A 21260-nucleotide genomic window follows, 5' to 3' on the forward strand; every position below is an offset into this window, starting at 1 on the left:
TTTGTGAATACACATGACTAACATTTCCCCATAAACCAGAATGTAGACTTTTTTAGCAAGTTGAATTGAATTTTTAGCAATCTGAATTGTTTTCAAAAGCATAGTTTAACAATCAACATTTTCAACACATTTCATATTACGGACTTGTTTCTTCTATTAAACACGTACCTGTAATACAGAGTGTCCTACTGGGCTGTTTTCAGAAACCTCTGCCTCATATGAAGACTTTTCAAACTTCGGGGCGTTGTCATTCGCATCAGTCACGACCACTCTAAGCAAAGCACTGCTGTAGCGCTGAGGGTTCCCTCCATCCACTGCCTTGATGGTGAGGTCATAAGAATCCTTTAACTCTCGATCTAGGTTGCCAAGGACAATGAGCTGTGGGAGTTTCCCTCCCCTGTCATCAGCCACTTGTAAACCAAATAAGGTTGCTGCATCTGGCCCTGCAGTCAGCGCATAGTCAGCCACTCCGTTCCTCTCTGAGTCCCTGTCTGTAGCAAGAGGTATAGAGAATAATGCGCCCATGATTGTGTTTTCAGGCACCGAGATGGTGAGCACAGAAGAGGGAAATTGCGGTGTGTTGTCATTGATGTCCTGCACTTCAATCCGTCCTTCAATAAGTCGTGGGCTCTGGTTTTGTATCAGATCTGTAACTGATACCTCAAATTCCAAGTAGCAGGTTTTGCCCTTAGCCAGGGACCGGCAGTCCCTCAGGGTCTCTCTGTCGATTGGAATCTCTGTGGTGAAAATGTCTCCTGTCTTTCCATCGACACGGAGATAAGGGGCGCCCACCTCCAACTTATAGAGGTGACCTGAATCAGGCAGTCCCTGGTCTGCTGCCAGGCTACCAATAAGAGTGTTGGGGGGCTGCTCCTCCTGGACTCGATAGAGGATGCTGCCTTCAGCAGAGCCACAGTGCAGCACCACGACCCAAAACAGTACTGCTCGTAAAGTCAGTTCCATTAGGTCATCAGAAGATCTGCCTGTAATGACAAAAAGAATCCAGGTCAAGATGAGGAAGATTCCTTTTAAAAATCACTCTTCATCATTCTCATGTGAACCCCATTCCCAACTGGAGCAAGTTCCACAGAAATATAATTACATATTTCATTTTAAAAAGAAAATCATACAGCCCACATCAGCAACTCTTACAGAGCAGAGTTTAATATTTAGTCAGCGGGAAAAGAAGAAGGGAAAAGTCGTTATATTGCAGTCTGGGTGTACAGTTGTAAAAATATTTATTTTTGCTAACATTTAGCTTCTTTTTTTTTTCTTTTTTTACAAAACCAAAAGCCTGAAGGCAACAGTAAAAAAGAGGTACTTTTTTATTAATATTTCTGTTTGTAGAAGAATGTAATAACAACCATGTCCCATCACGGCTTCCTTTCTTTCCTCCAGAGTATCAGGAGTTTCAATGAATATCTCTCCTTTATGAATTTTATGTAGAAATTAATGTCAAATGTAAAATTATATCTCATGAGCTCACACATAAAACAAACCGGAAGGCCAGCGAGGATTGTTTTAGCTGAATAATCAAATAAAAATGTAATACGAGAGCTCACAACCAAAGAGACTCATTATTTCTGTATTATACTATTAGACATTGAGGGGAGAGGTAATTCAGCTTTGTGTGCATGTGTGTGTGTACACATGTGTGGGCATTTGTGTGCTCGTGTGTGCTATTGGTAATTGAAACAGAAGTAAAAAAAAACAAAAAAAACCAAGGTTAAGCATCACTGTTTGGTGCTTTGGAAAACTTAATGGTGGAAATATTTTCAAACATTTGGATGTATGTTGCACTAGGGAGTGCATTAGCTATCATGTATTGCTCATTTCCATGCTTTCAGTACTGCTGTGTGTGTATAATACAGTGGGTTTGTTTTAGTAATGCACTGTTTGTATATACTGATCAATACTGGCTCTTATGGCTCAGGGATTAGACTGACTAGACCGATCCATAGTCAATACAGTTTCTTAACCACTCTCTTAACGGAATAACTTTTTTTTTTTTTTTGTTAAATCTTTAAATAAATAAATAAATAAATCTTTCACAACTCGGTAAAACATATGAACGTCTTCACTTGTAGATGAAAACTGAGGTAAAGTTCTATGACCAAATCACTTAAACATTTAAATTATATATATATAATTTAAATGTTAAACAGTGTTTAGTTTGATGTTCACCCAGAATTTAGGGATTCAAAAGAGAAAGGCAAAAGGCAAAATCAAAGCAGCCTTAGTCTGTGTCTGATGGAAATAAGCATATTACAAGCAATAAAAAAGTGCTCAGCTTACATAAAACAATGTTCCATGGAGGAATAAAGCATGCGTGTTAGACAGGAAAACACAAATACAAAGAAATCCAATGAGAAATCTAATTCCTTTCGAATACATTAAAATTGGAAGTGCTGGTTATTGATGCACTAATTGCTCAAGTATTGATGTGTCCTCTTTTACATTTGCAGGGGGGCACCTCTCACCAATGTTGCATGAAGGGGGAAGGCCACTTCATGTTCATGGGNTGAGAAGAACATTGACAAACATGCATCACATTCACTGCTGTAAACATATCCTTTACAAAAACTAACCACGAACAGTGACCCTTTTTGATTTATGACATTTTTTTTTTCAATTTAATTTGCTCATTAAACTTGTGTGCTCACATAATTTTTTTTCCAAAAATAAAATAAAATGTAGATGAGAGTATAATCAATCACAGTAAAGCGCAAAAACTATTTACTGTCAATTTCGAATAACCTCTTCTTATAAAACAACACATCTTAAAACTTAAAAGTTTTACTTTTTGTGTTTTAACCTACGTGACATCTTTTTCAATTAATTTTTTTAAAATATGCTCTTATCCTTCTGAAATGGCCATTTAGAATATAAAAAAAAAACATAATGGAGTCCATTATGTTTTGTTTAGCTGGAACTGTCCCTCTGCTATTACAGCCACTTCTAACATGAATAGGCATGCTTTGATAGTGACATGATTGTTATGGTTGATGACACTCATGACTTAATGTCTTCCACTTGGCCTCATGCCTGTCTTCCAGATGGCACTGTGCCTGGCAGCCCCGTGAATTTGTGCTCTCTTTTTCTTTGTTTACACTGACGTTAAAATCTGTGTTGTTAGTGAAATATGCATTTTGCCGTCACTCACTCAGTAGAACATCGTTGACACCCTGCTTCTGTTCTTTTTCCTTTTTTTTTTTTTTTTGGGAGGGGCGGGATCCATGACTACAAACATTACATCAAATAGCTCGATGGCTTCACATTTCTTCTCCCTCCTCACTGAACCCTCTAAGGGAATGGCAAAGAAAATTTGTATGAATATTTTTCTTTTTTTTCTTTTTTTTTCCTACAGATCCTGAACCAGCAGCATGCCTCAAAAAAGTTCACTACCTGAGCAGCAAAGTGGATAAATTAGAAGTGCTGAACACAACCAGGAGTGACATTTTCTGCTTCTCAGCGCTTTTTCCACGGAAGAACTTGGTTATCATCTGCCATCACAGATGGTGCGTAGACCCATAAGACTACAAGCTGATTCGGGCAGATCACAAATCAGCATAAAATCAAACGGAGGAACAAGAGGTCAGTTATTCCAGCAAGTGCAAACACATTTTGTCTTGTTAAGAGTTCTGGTCAGCTACTCTGAAAATCACACACTTCTCTCAGTTATTTTAATAGTGAAAGTCTAGCCTTGTGTAAAGATTAGAAGCACTAACCGCATATACAAGGAATGCAACACCAACATATTCAGGAGGTGTAAGACTGAGAAAGTGAGATTTTTTTAGATTTTTTTACGTTTAAATAAAATTCAACCTGACGACACCACAAAAACAGGGGCAAGAAAGAAGATCATGGCAGAATTTTTCTTCACTTGTCTAATGAACATCCTATGATGAATAATAATAAAAAAGACTGTTTTGGTTGCTGCACAACAGGAAAACAGTCACCTGGAGAATGTTTAGGCAACCCTTAGTGTATAGTAAAAGAAGAGTATCTGGAGTCCACAGTATGCTTTTTTTAATAGAGAGCTGTTAAGGCACTGCAAAGCCTAGAAGATTTATTTCCCTCTACAATTCGCTACTTGATATTTCCCGTTCAAACTGACAGACCAACAAACCTAATGAACAAGACATCTTATTAATTTTAAGCCAAAGTGGCAACCTTTCTAACATATCCCTCCAAACCCAATCAAGAGATCTAACGTCTGACCCAGGACACAGATTTAACTCAACCACAGAAGCAGCACTCAGCGCACAGCCACATGGTGTGAACAGCCAATGGTCCAGATGGTTTCCAGCATGGAGAAAAACTGAAGGCATTCTGCAGGACTGCATGGAAGTGGGCCTTCAAAGACACACTCAAACTGCCTGATGGTTCCGCTACTTTGTGTTGTGTGAAAAGATTCAATGCTCAACAAATGATGCGATGTCACAACAAAAGATTTAGTGAAAGAAATGCCTTTAGTTGAAAACCACAAGAAACATCGGACTGTTTGTTAAAATCCAGATTATGAAAACTGGAAACGATGTTTTGTGATTGGCTTCTTCATTCTATCTTACCTGCAGTAGACAGCAGTCAAAGCAATCTCAGTTTGGAGAATCAGAGAGAAAATCTCATGAATGAGCTAAGCTACCAGCTACTCAAAGGATGGCCCTATTTAAGAGCAAATTTTCCTCATGTAAAACAACTCAAACTTAAAAGATTGTATACCCTTTCAAGGGAATTCTACATGCTATTACTTTTGCATCAAACAGTTACGTTGGTCTGGTTAAATTGACACAACATATTTTGCACAAAACATGTTAAAACAAACTGCAAACCATCTTCCAGCACAGATAGATGTCACAGATAAATTTGAGTTTAAGTGGCAGGTGTTCTCAAATAGGCTCTCGGCTAAATAGATATTAGCTTGACTTCTGTGTGAAAATTTCTTCCTGAGTCTTCACACTGTTATCATTCTGACTGCTGTCTATTGCAGGCTACTCAAAACTACTTTATGGATCAGACACCCACTTTAAAGATTCAAATTAACAATTCAAGTTTTGCCAAAAAAAAAAAAAAAAAGGATTTTAGAAGTACAGACAACAGATTTTCCTACATAACATTATAGGTAATATGTACCGTAAATCTTTCCAATCATAACTGCTGCTACAAAACAGCAGAAAAATTTAACGCTTGATGTGCACCAGGCAATAAAAGGTGAAACCACTTTAGTTCTACAGAAAAAAATTCCTAAATTCACAACGAATTTTCATAAAAAAAGTTGAAGATAAACAACTTCCTGCAACCATGTTTTTGTTTTTTCCCAAGCATCTAAAGAAACTAAAGTAGATGAAACTTCATGAAATTAAAGCCATATGGGCAATAAAAAGGCTTTTGTAAAACTGCAACAGTGTCAAAAGGAAACAGTTGAACACTTGATACAGGATAGGGTTTTGTCACCAAACTGTGTGCTTTTCTTTCTATTCCTTATGATCCCTTCCTTTACTTACATCTACCAGTTTTATGCCATGCTATTTTTAAAGATGGCATATTCCTTCCAGCAACAAAACCTCCTTAAAGCCTCCACAGACAGCAGTAGTGCTGCTGCTCCGGTTCTTGTAAAGCAGAAGGTAAAGGACCTTACATGCAGCTAAACATCAGTCAAACTTTGAGCTCTGACCATGTCCCACATGGAGCCCACACACAGTGTACCACCCAGCTGACCTGACATTTCAACTTCTGTGCGTCTACAACCAGCGTTCCAGCCTGCCTCAAACTGTGCAGTTGTTTTGAAGAGGACACTTCTGTGCACTAATGAAGCCCAGGTTAGTGAACCCAGTCATAGTGACCTGTGGAAAAGAGGAACACACCAACCACTCCCACACTGAAGACAATACAGAAATATCTCTTCCACTGGAGACAGTTGTGCTCATTCTTTTGAAATCAGAGTTCATCTTTATGAAACTGTGCCACATCTATTTTGATTTAAAAATGATGTACTGTATGTGCATAGTACCTCTGCTTTAGTAGACATATCCTTATAGAGAAAAACATTTAAAAAACCATGTTGTTTGAATCTGCAGCTCATATGCTTTAATGAGAGTTTAATGAAAGTTTCAGAAAATAATTATTGGGTTGATGTCTACAACTGATTACCTTTTGTAAGCAGTCTGATATAGGATGGCTACCACAGCCAACTATCCTAAAAAATTACTATAGGTCATACAATTTACAAATAAAATCTGGCGAGGTAGTAGCTGAGCATCATCCCCAACATATAGTTTGAGCACCACACAATGCGTGACATTTTTTTATTAAAACAATGACTTTAACTGTTTTGGTTTACCATGTTTGTCTGTTAGCAAAATATCTGATAAACGATTGGAGAGGTTTTAATGAAACGCTCAGAAAGTAATTTTTGACTGTAAATCTAAATCTGATTAACTTTTGGAGACAACCTGACACAAGATGGCCACCACAGCTGAGTGACGTCAGCCTAAACAAATCTGGTTATACTTCAGTGACTTTTACAGATTTTATGCTCAAACATGGTGTGGTAGTAGCTGACAGTCATTCACAACACATACTTTAAGGACAAGCACATCATCTGCAATATCACAGAAGCATTTGACATTCCACATTATGTTATTTTCAAGGTTTGACCAAAATGGCTACAACTTCAGCATTTTTTAACATAGGATGATTTTAATCTCTGGCAGAAAAGGCAGCCAATGATATGCATTCCTTCAATAAAAGCTAGGCTTTTAGTTATTTTCTGTTTTTGTGCTGTTATTATCATTGAATATTGCAGTGAAGAAGGTAAAGATTACTGATTTGTTCCAACAAAAGATCTGTAAAAAAAAAGGATGATCATTTCTGAGAAAGTACTAACACTGTGTTTTTCCTAACTGAAACACTACATTAAGTAATTGCCATCACGTACTTCATCGCTGATTAACTGTCAAAATCAATAACAGTCAAACACGATCATCATCATTATTCATTTCCTATAGGGACCTCTTTGCTTTATCTTTGAAGTTAAATGGTTTGAACTTTTTTGAAGGTATTTTAGAGGAACAGGCAGGTTTTGTTTTAGTTTTTTTTTTTACTATTTTGATGGAGAAGCAAAAGAAAATGCTAAGGAAATGTGCTCGGCTTAATGCATGTGAAGGTGCCGTGTCATTACACATACAAAATGGAGATAAGGAAGAACAATGTAATTGTGTTGCTGAGCATGTGTGCCTGTTCTGGTTGCCATGGAGACAGACTATCTACAGACTCAGTCAACTCAGTGACTGACTGGGTGACATTTGCTCTTTAAGTTGGCTGCTCCACAGGTCCAGCAGAAAGGACTCGAGCGCAGAATTAACAGAGACATGGCTGTAAATTCCTCACATTTTCAGTGATTACGTGTGTCAGGGAAAAAACAAAATATCAACAACAACAAAAAAAAACAAAACTCAGCTATCATTAAATTTAATACTTGGACTGCCTGAGTCTCAGTAACAGTAGGGCTGATTCTGATCAGAGTGCTGCAAAAACCTACATTTTCACCTGTTACTTGCAGCAAAAATCATGAATTCTTTGCTGTGGGATGTGCTCGTTGCTGCTTAGCCAGCGTGGAGAGATAACGGGTGATTTAATGATTTTCTCAACTCGTGTGATTTGATATATTGGCTGACTCGGCGCCTTTAGCTAGTATAACAGGTAAAATCCATTACCCTCCCACCAGCATGATTTATGATGGGTATAGCATCGGAGCTATGGGTCTCCTTAAACAGCTGATCCTCCAATAGAATTCACCGGAAAAAAAAATGTTAGGGTGCACATACTGACTGCAAGCCCTGGCCACTGGTAATGAGAAAGCAATGGCCTTTTTGGTTGGCAACATTTGCTCAGGGGCATGGCTGTTTCATTTGGCTAGATGTAGTCAGAGCCATACGAAAAGAGTGACTTCCCCAACTTTGTACCCCCCACCTTACACATAGCGGTTGCTTTTTCATACTCAGTGGGTGGCATTTTCTGTGCTTACCACTGTGTACACCTACATAATATAAAACAAAAGAAACTGCTCACATTAAATATTTAGTCACAATATGTAGGCATATGGCCATAGATATGCTTCATATTGACCACTGGCAAACAAATATGCTATTTCAAGATTTGTCACACAATTAAAAAAATTCCTACACATATCAGTTTAAAGTTGAGTCCCTTGATAGATAGATAGATAGATAGATAGATAGATAGATAGATAGATAGATAGATAGATAGATAGATAGATAGATAGATAGATAGATAGATAGATAGATGGATGTGATTTTTCTCTCTGGAAAGAATATTGCAACAGTATGAAATTGCAGAGTTGCATCTGAAGGCACCACAAACTTTTAGAACATGGTCCTTTGGGCGGATGAAACCAAAGTAAAGAAGCTTGACCACCAGGCACAGCACCAAACACAACATATCAGCACAGACTCATCATACTAATTGTCAAGCATGATAGTGGAGAGACGATGATTTGGGCTTGTTTTGTTGCCACAGAAACCTGGACACCTTGCAGTCATCGAGGGAACCATAAACTCCTCTGTATACCAAAGTCTTCTAGAGTCAAATGCCCTGCTATGTAAAACCCTAGAATGGAAATTGGGTGGAGTTTCTTTTTTTGCCATGACCGTAGATAAATAGTCATTAGAGATTTTTGTCTTCGACATGGTCGGTTTGCAGAGGAGGTAAAAGTGGCCTGTTATGATCTGCTCTGTTGCGATGGCCCTTGGAGCGGCATCACTATGTAGAGCAGACTATTAAAATGTGCCTGGTGGTCGGCGGTGGAGTGGCGAAGGAACAACACCCCAGAGAGAGAGAGAGAGAGAGAGAGAGACTCCTTCTCTCGCGGATGCGCTGATCAAAGATTTCTTCCTCCAATTATGTGCGCCAGTCTCCCCGTAGGAAATAAATGAAAATAATAATTTAAAAAAGGGAGAACAAAAAAAGTGTCGACTATAGTTATGAAGTGGCTACGTCACAAACATTTGCGCAGAAATTGAGCAAAAAGCGCCGAATTAGGACTCAGTAATAATGACGATTAGTGTGGCGTTTGCGGTCAGAGTGGGGCAAAAAAAAAAGAAGAGCAGAATTGGATCATATTTTCTGCTTCACAGAACCGTGATGGTATTATAAAATGCAATCAGCTGATCGTCGCGAGGGCAGCTCGGATTGTCGCTCAAGTGCTCTGATATGCAGCCTTAATGACTTCATGCCATCACTCAGCGGAGGAGGCTGGAGCTCCGCTCTCCTCGGATGTGTCTTAATTGAAATGCATCGTCTAATCAATCAGGCGCTCGGATCCGCTCCGTGGGTGACATATCTGGACTGCTGCCTCTCCACAACAGTATCCTATCAACCTGTAACACCTACCAGCTGCCGCGTTCCGCTGTCTGTTCCACTGACTGCTGAGCAACTTGTGGGGGAAAAAAGAGCCACCAAAACGCAGCCTGCAGCGCCTCAGTTAGAAAGAACAGAAACTTCATTCCTACCGCAAGGAAATAGCCCCCAAGCAGAGCAGTCCAGATACAATAACCCAACTTTCTTATTGCCCCCTTTTTTGTCTTTCTTTTTAGTACCTGAGCCGGAGAGTTGTGTGAGCGCACGCAGCTGATCCGTTCACCGGTGCTTCCAGAGGCAGGTGTGGAACCAGAATCACTTCGGCAGTCAGACTAAATCCCCTGACAGGAGCACGGGCAACTTTCTTCACCGAAATTCAGAGTCCTGTGGCCCCCGCCGTCGTCTGGTGGATGTTGCAGGTCAGACAGCTCCCCTTCTTCTCTCTCGCTCGCTCTCTTTCTGTCAGCGGGAAGTTAAATAACAGTTTTCAGCGAGATCACGCTGCTTTCTTAAAAACACAGCTGGAAAATGAAGATTCCTGCTCCGCGAGGATGATGCCCCCCATTGTGGGCCATTTTTTTCAATCCTCAAAAAAAGAGAGAGAGAGAGAGAAAAAAGAAAGAAAGAAGAAGAGGAAGAAGAGAAGATCCTTGCCACGATAAAACCCCTTTTAGTCCAAGTTTCTCCAGTTTGATGGGAGCAGCTTAGGATAGAGCGCACTCTAAAGACGCACTGGCTGAACGGCGGCAACAGAAAATGTCATCTCTGCTGCGTAAAACCGAGCGGCTGCACAAGGAGCCCATCTGAAGCATTTTCCAGAGAGCAAGTGGTGAGATACTGTGGCTAGGTTAGTTGCTCCCTCCTCTCCTCCCCTCTCTCTCTTTTTCTCTCTCGTCTCTCTCCATACTCATCGGAGCGTGGGAGGAGGTGGGGCTCCCATCCACCGCAGCAACTTCACACTCAACATCACATTATTGGATAACCGGGGGAAAAACTGTGTGATTCCTACAGTTTAAGAATACCTCATTAAACTGGGTCACCTCAGACAGAAAAAAAAAGGGGGGGGGGGGAATGCAGCTTGTGAAATGAGCGCATCACGCAATCACTGCCCATGCCTTGTACCTAATCTTCTCTTTCCCAATTCCAACAAAACCATCAGCGCTCCTGCAGCCATGGCTAAATTTGATGTAACAGGTAGCCCGCGCTGACAGTTTACTTGTTGATATGCATTACATGTAGGGATATGAGTGGCCTAAAATGGGAGCATGCTTGACCACTGTTTATTCATTTGGCGCCACCCTCAGGCGCTTATAATAATAAAGGGGGGAAGCAATTTATGCTGTGAAAATTAGAGGCATTGAATGCTCACGTTGTGCCCGATGCTGTAGGAATGCATATCTTAATTTGCTCTCAGCACGGTTTTAAGTCATATAAAGAAAATGGAAAATTTCTGAAAGGAAAAAAAAAACCGACTTGAAACACATCAACTTTCTTCTGAAAAGCTCAATAATAATTTGTGACATTTGTAATTATCCGAGCTGACCAAACATCCACATTTCGATGCAAAAGCTGTCTCAGAAGTGTATAAGAACCAAGATCAAAAGTGGTGTTAATGCTGCTGCCAGTGGCACATTAGGGTCACCATGGTAACCACAAACCTGCATTTCTCACTCTAAATCAGCACTAATGCAAGGTTCACACTGTGCAGTTTCCTGCGGTCTTAGACAAAATCTATCACCATGAAAAGAATCAGGAAGATTTTTGGTCATGAGCTCGGATGTGTGGTCTTTGGTCATTCAGTAAGAGAAGCTCACTGACAGCCGATTTGGGACTCTCACAGCCAAAGACGGCTTACTACAAACAACAAAGAATATCAGAAAGTTTCTGGAAAAATCATGCATAGTGACTGCTGCTGTCTTACAGCAACAATTGGACTGATGTCTGTCATAACTTTGTGATGTACTCGATTCTCCTGCGGCAAAAGGTCATACAGTTTGCATCATACAGTATGACTCAGGCTATTATCAAGACTTTAGAGACTTGAGCTTGCACAGTGTGGCATGTACCAGTCCTTTATGACGTCCGGAAATCCCTTACCACAAGCCAGGCATAAAACAGGCAGGAAGAAATTCAGAGTAGAAATTAGGCCTCAAACAAACAGCCACTGTGTGAAAACTATAGGTCACACTGAAAAGAAATCCTGAACCGTAAGTGGCAGAAGCGTCTGGTGTTCACTCATCAGTTTTATGCATCCTTGATATTTATAGAAGATATGAGATGTTAAAGGAACCTTTCATTTCCAGCTTTGAAAAAAAAAAATCAGAGCTCACATACAATGGAAGAGTTTGTATGTATGTACTCTGAGTGGTTCTAAGAACAAACAGACAAAACAAAACAAAACAAAACAAAAAACAATAATTCCTAAAGAGGTGAGAAACACCCTGGGTTAAAAAAGACAAACAGTGCCTCAGTTATGATGTGAAATTTTAGGTGTAAAAGTTTGGAATGAAATTTTAAGGAAAAAGAGTCATAATATATGTCAAACATTGTGCAGCAAAATCTTTAAAATCATAAAACAAAAATGTTTTTGTGTAAAAACAAACAAAAACAATAAATATAATATTGTTGGTATTTTACTGTAGTATTACACAAGGGATTTAAAAATTAACAGCTGGGAGATTTATTTGAACATTCACAATATGGTTTCACATGGTTCAGACAGACTTGCACTCTCAATTATCTTTAATCAGACACAGGAAATACAACATTATACAAAGATATTTTTAAAAACAAGCATGTAATCATACCACTGGTAGACATTCTAATTCCAATGCAGGTTTATTTGTATTACTGTGGTCTCGACTAATCAAAAGACTGATAATGTTTTAAAATGTCAAAATGCCAGTTCAGTCATGTAAAGTCCAACTTTCAATGACCTGTTGAAGCTTTGAATAATGTTTCTCCTTGGACTTATATGTCTGAGCTATAGAGCTTCTTATTTATTTTGCCAGAATGTCATTGTTGTATATGTGGACAACATTTGGAGTTTTGTGTGAATTTCTTTTACACCATTACTTATACAGCTACCAAAATATATAAGGTACTATTTTCCAAAAACTGCATGATTTGATATATTTTTTGTATGAGGTTTTTCAAAGCTCTGGGAGAAGTAGCAAGTCAAATGCCATGGTGGAGATAAAAGATTAACTGGTGAATCGTAATAAGGGTGCTTCAGTGTATGTACTGGCATTCCTAAAAAAAAATCTGTAGTGTTTGTGTATTTTGGGATATAGGAAGTGTTAAATCTGCAAAGAAGAAGACAAAAAAAAAAGAAAAAAGAAAAGAAAGAAAACAATGTGTTTCCTCAAGGCTATAAATCAGTATCGCTCAGCAGGGAGTGAAATCCATCCCATGCTACAGTAACTCCCATCCTTTCTTCCCCATAAACACTTAACGCCAGTGATCATAACTGTTTAAGCATAAAGCAATGGACCAGGAGCACTGAGTCAAACGCACCGGGGTTTGCCACAAAGGAAAGCCTTAAGCAATGCACTCCGGAGAAAACTTGATTTTCCCATCTTCCCCCATGCCATTCAGAAGCAAGAGTTTATCAGAGTGTTTCCAGTCTGTGATCCTTTACTCCTCCCCCATCTCTCATTAGCAGCAAACACACAGCTGTTGGGTTACCTCTCCAGGGCTCCCATTAAGAGCTGCCACTCAGGCTTACAGTGTCCCTGAGCCAATCATATTAGAGCTCCCACCCACGCTCCCCACGCTGCCATGCTGCTGTTCAACAGCCATTCTAATAGCATTTAGGTGTTTTCACAGGTGGGCCTGGAGTTGTCTGAAAGGAGGGCAGGTACAGTGAGAGGGGCACAAATTAATATTTTATGCAAACAAATAAAAGGCAATTAAGAGATAATTAGGAAATTCTGCGTGAGAGTTTAGCATTCCAACAGAGTGACCAAACATCATGAGCATCATCTGTGTGATTCAGATGCCTCTGCACTTGGCAGACACAAAGACGAATGCCTAATTAAAAATCGTGCCTCTTAAATTTACCAGATGTGTTTCCAGTTCAGTGATGTCGGGCGGAGGATATGAGAAGTTAAATCAAACAGCAGAGGCAGAGCGAGGCTTCGAATCAACATGGATATTGTCCACTTCAGGTGAGAGTGTGGGCTGAGACGCTGCTGCATGCCATATCTTTATTAGTCAGTCTGAAGAGCAGAGCACAGTCTGCTTTGGTCCTCCCTTGCCTCTTCCTGGTGGTCCAATTCAGATAGGGGTGGGGTGGGGTGGGGGGTGGGGGGTGTTATACGTAGAAAGAAGGATTAAAAGAAAGACAGAAAATAGCCTCAAACTCTTTCAAATTTCTTCAAAATGTCTACCTGCTAGGCGGTTAATGGCCAGCAAATTGTCTGTGGCCAGCGCTCTGAAAATCACAGCCTCACACCATTGCTCATTTCTTTTCCAAAGCTGACCTAGGGCAGCCAACACATTCAACAGGCATCAATTTGGCGGGTTTTCTCATAAGTATGCTTTCTGAATCCTATATACATTTATGTCTTTTGATGCTGCAAACTTTAAAGCTCTACAGACCTGAATACACCACAGAGGGACTGGATTTTGCAATTCTGAGCTCTTGGTTTGTTTACTTTTACAGCACACAGCATGTGAATGTGAGCTGCACACATTTGTATCTATTTTCTCATGACATACCCCACCTAGAGGACCTTTATGCTTCCCAGAAATATTACTCAGTTTTGCAAAGACATTTTTGGAGCAATGGGAAAACACACACACACACAATATAAAATGGCATCCGGAGGTAGAAAAAAAATGTTAAAAAGCTTTTAAGGTTAAAATTTGTAGAGCAACTCGAAAGTGAATAAAAACTGGGACAAGAAACTGCTATAGAATTTCTCTCTACAGGTATAAATATTTACAGAGGCTATAATTTTATTGAAATATTGACATTGAAGGTGTTTGAACTTTTGCTGCATTTAGTGGTAACCAAGAACTCAAAATTTACAAACTCCAGTGAGGGAAAAACATAAAAAAAAAACACCAGATATCAAATTTCTCAATTCCTGTTCCATTTTATCATACTTCCACAAATAGTAGCTTACGAAATTAAACAAAATTTTCATTGCTTAACCTTAGAAAACATATCTTTTCTTTTTTAATCTTCTCTTAGGTCAGAATTGATAGTCACTTAAAGTAATTTCTTGGGAAATGACTATCCAAACCTCAAGAAAGCCAGTTTTGTGCATCCTAACATGCACAATTCCAAAACAGCTTTTGATATCCAACTTTCAATAATCTCAAATGAAAATATCAACTATCACACCATGAAGTGTAGTCTAAAACATTAGGCCCACAAGTTTCCATAGTTCTGTGGTGTAAAAAAAAAATAGTGCAGATTTACTCTTTAAATGTCACCAGGAGGGAAAGAAGTAAACAAATAAATAATAAAGTGACATATTTCAGCTCTAGAGAAAAGCATTCTTTATCTTTCTTCCATTTACCATTTGTGCTGACACTGAAAAATGTGTTACATTCAAATCTGCAGTAAATCAACCAATAAAGTTGCAGCAGTTACAGATGTATCAGCAGGGAGAGCACTGGGGATTGTGAAGAACCTTTGATACAATGATGTTCACTAGCCATTATTTTTCTGTAGCTTTCATCATTGTATTACAGTTCACAAGTATTACAGAAAGTAAAAAACAAACAAACATACAAAAAACTTTATGTAATGTAATGTTTATTTCTAAAAAAAAAAAGAAAAAGAAAAAACTGAATCAACCCAATCAGCTTTTATGAAAGTATTTGAAGACAACCTACCAGGTATGCAGCAAAACAGACATGCTTTATTTGAGAATTAACTAAAATCTGATCAATGGAGTGTACAGGTACATATAACTCATGGCTCTGTACATACTTTGTTCTGGAGTCATGGATCAATAAAAGTTTGGTACAACAAGAAAAAAAACAAAAGAACACAAATGCCAAATGCATAAAAATCAGATGATAAGTGTCCCAGAAGAAGAAACAGAAAAAAAAATGCTCTTGCTAGTCAAGAGACTTTAAGGTTGCAGGCCATAACTGGTAAGGTAGGAATTGTCAAATGATATTTTTACAAAAAAAAAAGTCTTGTACTTTCTCATTGTCCAGTTTGATTTGTAAACAGTGCCATGCAGATCCTGTGCCAAACAAAAAGTTTGATAAACTCGCAATGTGAAAGGCACCTTTCTTTTTAAAAAGGTAAATACTACTACTACTACTACTACTACTACTACTACTACTACTCATAATAATAATAATAATAATAATAATAATAATAATAATAATAATAATAATAATAATAATAATAATAATACATCAATTTAGAAAAAGTTGGGTTGTTGTGTAAAGTGCAACAGAAAAAAAATGCTGTCATTTGCAAATCACATAAACTTATAATTTATTCACAATGGAAGCTTTTCCAGCTTTTACAGATAACTGTAATATACTATTTGGCATACTGAACAGTTCAAATCACGAATTGAAACATTTCTTTTATATCTAAATGCAGAAAAAGAGTTATTAGCCTAAACAAATAAATGGGTGGAAATGCTTGATGTGTCCAGTTCCCAAGGCAATTTAAGTTGTCTGTGAAATCAAATTTAATTACTGATAGTTCAGTTGCATGGGGATATCTATAATTTAAATGTTGAGAAATGCAAATTAAATAAGTAAATACAAATTACAGATGTTTTGTGGAGGTTGTACACAATGCAAAACCATTATGCATGGGAAAAAAAAAAAAAAAAAGGCTTAGGGACCACTGCTGTACAGACCAACTGTTGAATTTGGAGACATCCTCCATCATCCTCATTATTAACACCTCATCTTAATCTCTATGTGAGTTTATCACTGCTTCCTACAATTTCATTAACAGAAGCTGTTTAATTATAAAAACAACTTTCTTTTGTACATGGTTTATTCCGAAACTGATGTACTTTCTCTCCTACCTATTACAGTTCCTTTTATTTATTTTTTCTTTGTCTCTAGAGAGTGATCAAGTGAATTATCCCAAAATGCCTTTGTTTATGTAAAGCATAGGCAATTTTGTTTTCATATTGTTAATTTATGATTTGAGGAAAATGAAAAGTGTGCACATAGACAGTAGAATGTGTACAAAGCACAGGTTTAGATGTGTGAAAAATAATGAACAATTTTAACTCTGGCCTTCGGACCAAATAGACACAAAGTTACAAGGGCTTCTCTTCTTTTCTTTAGTTACAAGGGCTTTAGGAGGGTTAAACATAATCATGAATGTTTGGGTGGCTGTGGCTTGAGAGGAAGAGCGTTCGACCTCCAGTCCAGAAGTTTTATCCCAGCTTCACCAACTAAAATATCATTGTGTTTTTGGGCAAGACGATGAACCCTAAATTACTTAAATAAACCCTAAATAAATCTCTGTACTGTTGTGTTAAAATGGTAAGGTAAAAAAGTTGGTACTCTGGTGCAATGCTTAACACTGTTGATGAACAGGTCCATAGGCCTTTCTGTATGGAGTTTGTATGTTCTTCTTGTGCAGTAGGAATGCATACGGAGAACATGCAAGATTAACCAGATTCATAGTCAGAACAATCAGTATGCAACTGTACCAGTTGAACAGCCAGGTACCAATACAGTTTCAGTATTGAATTTAGGTGCATCATCTATTACACCCATGTACCAATAAAAGAAAAACAAAAAAGTGTGGTAAGGTTTGTGTCTGAAGAATAATTCGCCTCTCTTCAACTTTTTTTTAGTATACGAATCTTCAAGTTGGGCTTCCTGCTGTTTAGCAGTATTGTTTTTTTTTTCCTTATCAACAACTAATATTAGGTAAAAGAGAACTTCTGACTGAAGAAAAGGTTAAAATGTGTTTTATTATTTATAATGTAAAACAGTCCTGCTGACTGCTGAGCTACTGAAAAACTGTTAAACACATCTGCTACTGGCATTTATATTATTATTATTATTTTACCATTGGCCTCATGTTTGTGTATTTTTAGTTAGTTGTGAGTTAGGTTTTATTAAAGTGTTTTGTAATTTTTAAACAAGACCTGTTTGTAAATAAAGTAATCAGTCTCTATAACTGATATAGGACCATTCCTTTTTTGCTGTATTGTATTGCACTGAATTGCAATGTGTTGAATCAAAACTCATATTTAATTGAAATAGATCATGATTAAAGACTGAATCATATTGATTCATTGCATCACTGGCAGTGCATCCAGATACAGACCAGAAATATAACCCGATTGTGTGGACATGGTTATTCTCCAGGTACATTGATTTTCTCCCACAGTCAAAAAAACATGCCTGTTGGGTTAACTGGACATTCTAAATTGGCCTAGGAGTGAGTGCAAGAGTGAATAGTTGTTTGTCTCAATGCGACTCTGCGATGGACAGGAGACCTGTCTAGGATGAACCTTGCCTCTTGTCAACTGACTGCTGTAGATAGGCACTAGCTTCCTGCAATCCTGAGAGTTAGTTAAATCTTGGATTTATCATGTGCTAACACAGTGACAAACACCTATTCAAACACACACACACACACACACACACACACTCCTACAGTCAGTTTATGGTCATCAATTCACCTAACATGTATGACTTTGGACGATGGAGAGGAGGCCCAGTGCCTCAAAATTTAAATCCTATTCCTGTGCACCGACAGTCCTAACTACTACAACAAAAGACAAGCTTTAATCTAAAAACTCAATTTGTTTTTTTGTTTTTTTCCATCTCAATAAAAAAAGAGAGGGGAAAAAAGGAACACCGGACCTTTATTCTCTAAAGGCTGAAATGAGCCAACAGCTGAAATGTGTTGATGGAAACCAGATTTCCTTTGGCAGATTGGCATACGAGAAGATTTAAAAGAGTTGTGCTTATGAAGCTGTCAGCAGCACATGAACATTCACAATCACTCCTGCCATGATTTAGCCCTGCGTATGTGGGTGTGTGCAATTACAAAGGCAGAATGATTTACACCGATATTTTCCACCAGCAAATGTCAAGTTTGTTATCGTTTAACAACATGAACATTTATCTCTTTCATGCAGTTATCATACTTGAGGTGAGGAATTTAGTTAAAAAAAAGACAGGCACAGTTGCATGACAAGAAAAAAAAAGATATATATTTTGGCTGATAAAGCCAAAATGAGCTGAAAACCTGTAGGCATTGGTTTTACATTTCCCTCTCATTTCTAATGTCGAACTCTTAATTCTCTTTACTACAGTGCACGCTGGTGTATATCTCATGTGGACCCTCTGCTGCCTCTTATTTAGAAGACGGAATAAACAGTGAACTTCAATCAAAACAAGAGAGAGCATTTGGACTTATGTTTGGCCCCATGTGGTTTGGTTAATTAACAGAATGGGCTCTCAAGCAAGCTGAGTATTAGAAGGTGGGAGGATCTGCATTACTCTTCCCCCTTGCAGAAAAAAGCAATATCTGAATTTAGTAAAACATGGTGCTTTGGAAATTACTCTTCTCAAGAAAGGAGGAAAAAACACTTCAGTAAGTGCACTGAGTATTGCTTTATGGGGGTGAGTAATCTTATTAGTGACTTGCAAACATGTCTTATCTTTAGGCTTTCCCTTCTTACACAGTGCAGTCATTCTGGGTTGTGTGTAAAAGTGGTTGAATGTCAGTTATATATATAAATATATATATTCTTATTATTGGGGTTGGGGTTTGCAACATGTTTAGACTTGCCAGAAGCTGCGGTCGTTTGCATTTTCTTCTTTCTTGTTCATTGTCTACATTTGCCACTGGGCTGGGATTATATTCACATGAACATGACAGTTAGGGATGCAGTACCAGCAACAATAAGACTTCAGGTAGTGAAACAGTAGGCTTTAAAATCTCCTGCTGTCATTTGCTGCAGAATACAGCTGCTAAACCTATACCGTCTTCAGAAACCGGGGAAGAGAGAAAATTAAGCTACTTAGCCTATTGGTTGTGCTTTTTAAAAGATTAAATTATGTGCAAAGTCATAAATAAATATAGATTTAAAAGAATTAGCAAATGGTAGCATTCATCTCTATAGTGCACTCTGATTCAGGGATACACTAATTGAATTGTGGATCAAGTTATTTTGTCAAAATATGTAAAATTGTTTTTTTTTTTAAATTATCATTTATAGTTATTATTATTCAGCCAAACCATTCAGTTAATTGCAGAATAGCTTTAATGGAAGTGGAAAGATTTCAAGGTTTTTTTTTTATTGTCAGGTTTTCTGCTTTATGTTTTTGTGAGTTGTCAAAGCTCTTAGCTCTGAGCTTTGTTAACGGTGCAGCATCATTCTTATGGTTCAGATATAAAGAGGGATATTTGTCCCTAAAAAGATGTTGCGGGGTAAAAAACAAAAAACAATTAAAGGCATAGCATTCCTTCATGGAATGTGTATCGCCTGCTGCTTTTCATACCAGAGTTTTAAACCATGTTATGAAAACTCGTGTTATGAAATTATTTTAAATGGTTTTGGTCAAACAAACCATGTGTGATCTCATGTTATCACACATGATTTTGAAAGACGTGTTAGCACTCAGAGTACCTGTTGTAGATGATTCAGTTACTACCATACCGAAGTTTTAGCTCAGTTATAACTATTTTTGTGCTGGCTAATGTAGATTAGCTGTGATAGCCATCTGGAATTAAGGTAACGGCAAAATTAATCAGTTATAGGTATACATTCAGTGATTGTTATCTGAGAGTTTTATAAGTACCAGGTGAATGGTTCATAAGATATTAAACTAACAGCTAAACATAGTTGATGCCAAAAGTTGAAGTCAAGCATAGATCCTGAATATTGTGTAGTGCAGTAAAGTGTAGTGCTTACAGCTACAAAGTGCTTAGTGCTTCAAAGGACAATTAGCTGTAGATGTACACCCAGTTATTGTTTTTTTTTAATCATTAAAATACATGCAGTGTTTCATGAGATATTTTGGTAACCGAAAGACAACAGTTGACTTGAATAGTTATTGGCAAAGTAAAAAAAAAAAAAAAACTTGCACAATCAGTTAGTGCTCATGGTATGTGTTGGGGATTACTCCCGCTACAAACACACTGAATTTTAGCTCAAGAGCTATAAAATGGGCCCAGCTGTAGTCAACGGAGCAGTTTCATTTTATTTTATTTGACATTAATTTGGACATCCTTGGCACATATGATGCACTATGGGTGTTTTAGTTAAATCTTGCTGATGAACAAAAAAAGACAAGGGTGGCGTAAACTACTTTTGACTGTCTGTAGTTGCCCTTTTAGAAGTTAAACCAGCAGAACTCCAAGTCATGGCTGATTAAGCGAGAATATACAATTATGAGCTTTAGTGTACGCATGCAAGGACAAGAGGCTGTGATTTGGGTCAGAAAGCACAGACAACATAAACAACTGCCTCAAGGAAAATTTACAATGAGAAAAAGTATCTAATCTAGCATTTTGCTTTAACTTGACCCCTGCTCTGAGTTGTAGTTAACTTTAAAAGTTTTTTTTTTTTTCTTTTCTGAGTCTTCAAATTAAGATTGTTCTGACTCTTGTCTACTACAGATAATTACTTACTGCTCATAACAACTCCACTTAACTCAACCAAACAATTTTTTAAAGGTGGCATTTTATTACTTGAACAAGTAAAATTTAATCAGTACTTTAAAGATATGTGGGTATGGCAGAAAAATCAATTAAAAAAATATATATATTTATAATTATAAAATCATATTTGATCAAAACTCTAGTCATAATACATTTGAGATCAATTAAAAACTGTGTTATCTCATTTGAATGCATAAGAAAATAGCATGTGTCTGTGTGTGCACAATTCGCTGTCACTGAGGCTGTA

The 21260-nt window shown here is 37.8% G+C and overlaps 1 protein-coding gene across 1 annotated transcript in view; it reads right to left on the reverse strand.

Annotated features, from left to right (window-relative positions):
• pcdh1a (protocadherin 1a) overlaps positions 1-10206 on the reverse strand; it is a 99346-nt gene extending 89140 nt beyond the window's left edge. The window contains exons 1-2 of the mRNA XM_017412646.3: positions 9618-10206; positions 169-983 (exon numbers count right to left, since the gene is read on the reverse strand). Coding sequence (XP_017268135.1) covers positions 169-963 — 795 coding nt within the window. The 5' untranslated portion in view covers positions 964-983; positions 9618-10206. The remainder of the gene's footprint in view (positions 1-168; positions 984-9617) is intronic.
• Positions 10207-21260: the final 11054 nt, after the last annotated feature.

Source organism: Kryptolebias marmoratus, linkage group LG13, assembly GCF_001649575.2.
Source record: "Kryptolebias marmoratus isolate JLee-2015 linkage group LG13, ASM164957v2, whole genome shotgun sequence".
Lineage (NCBI taxonomy): Eukaryota > Metazoa > Chordata > Actinopteri > Cyprinodontiformes > Rivulidae > Kryptolebias > Kryptolebias marmoratus.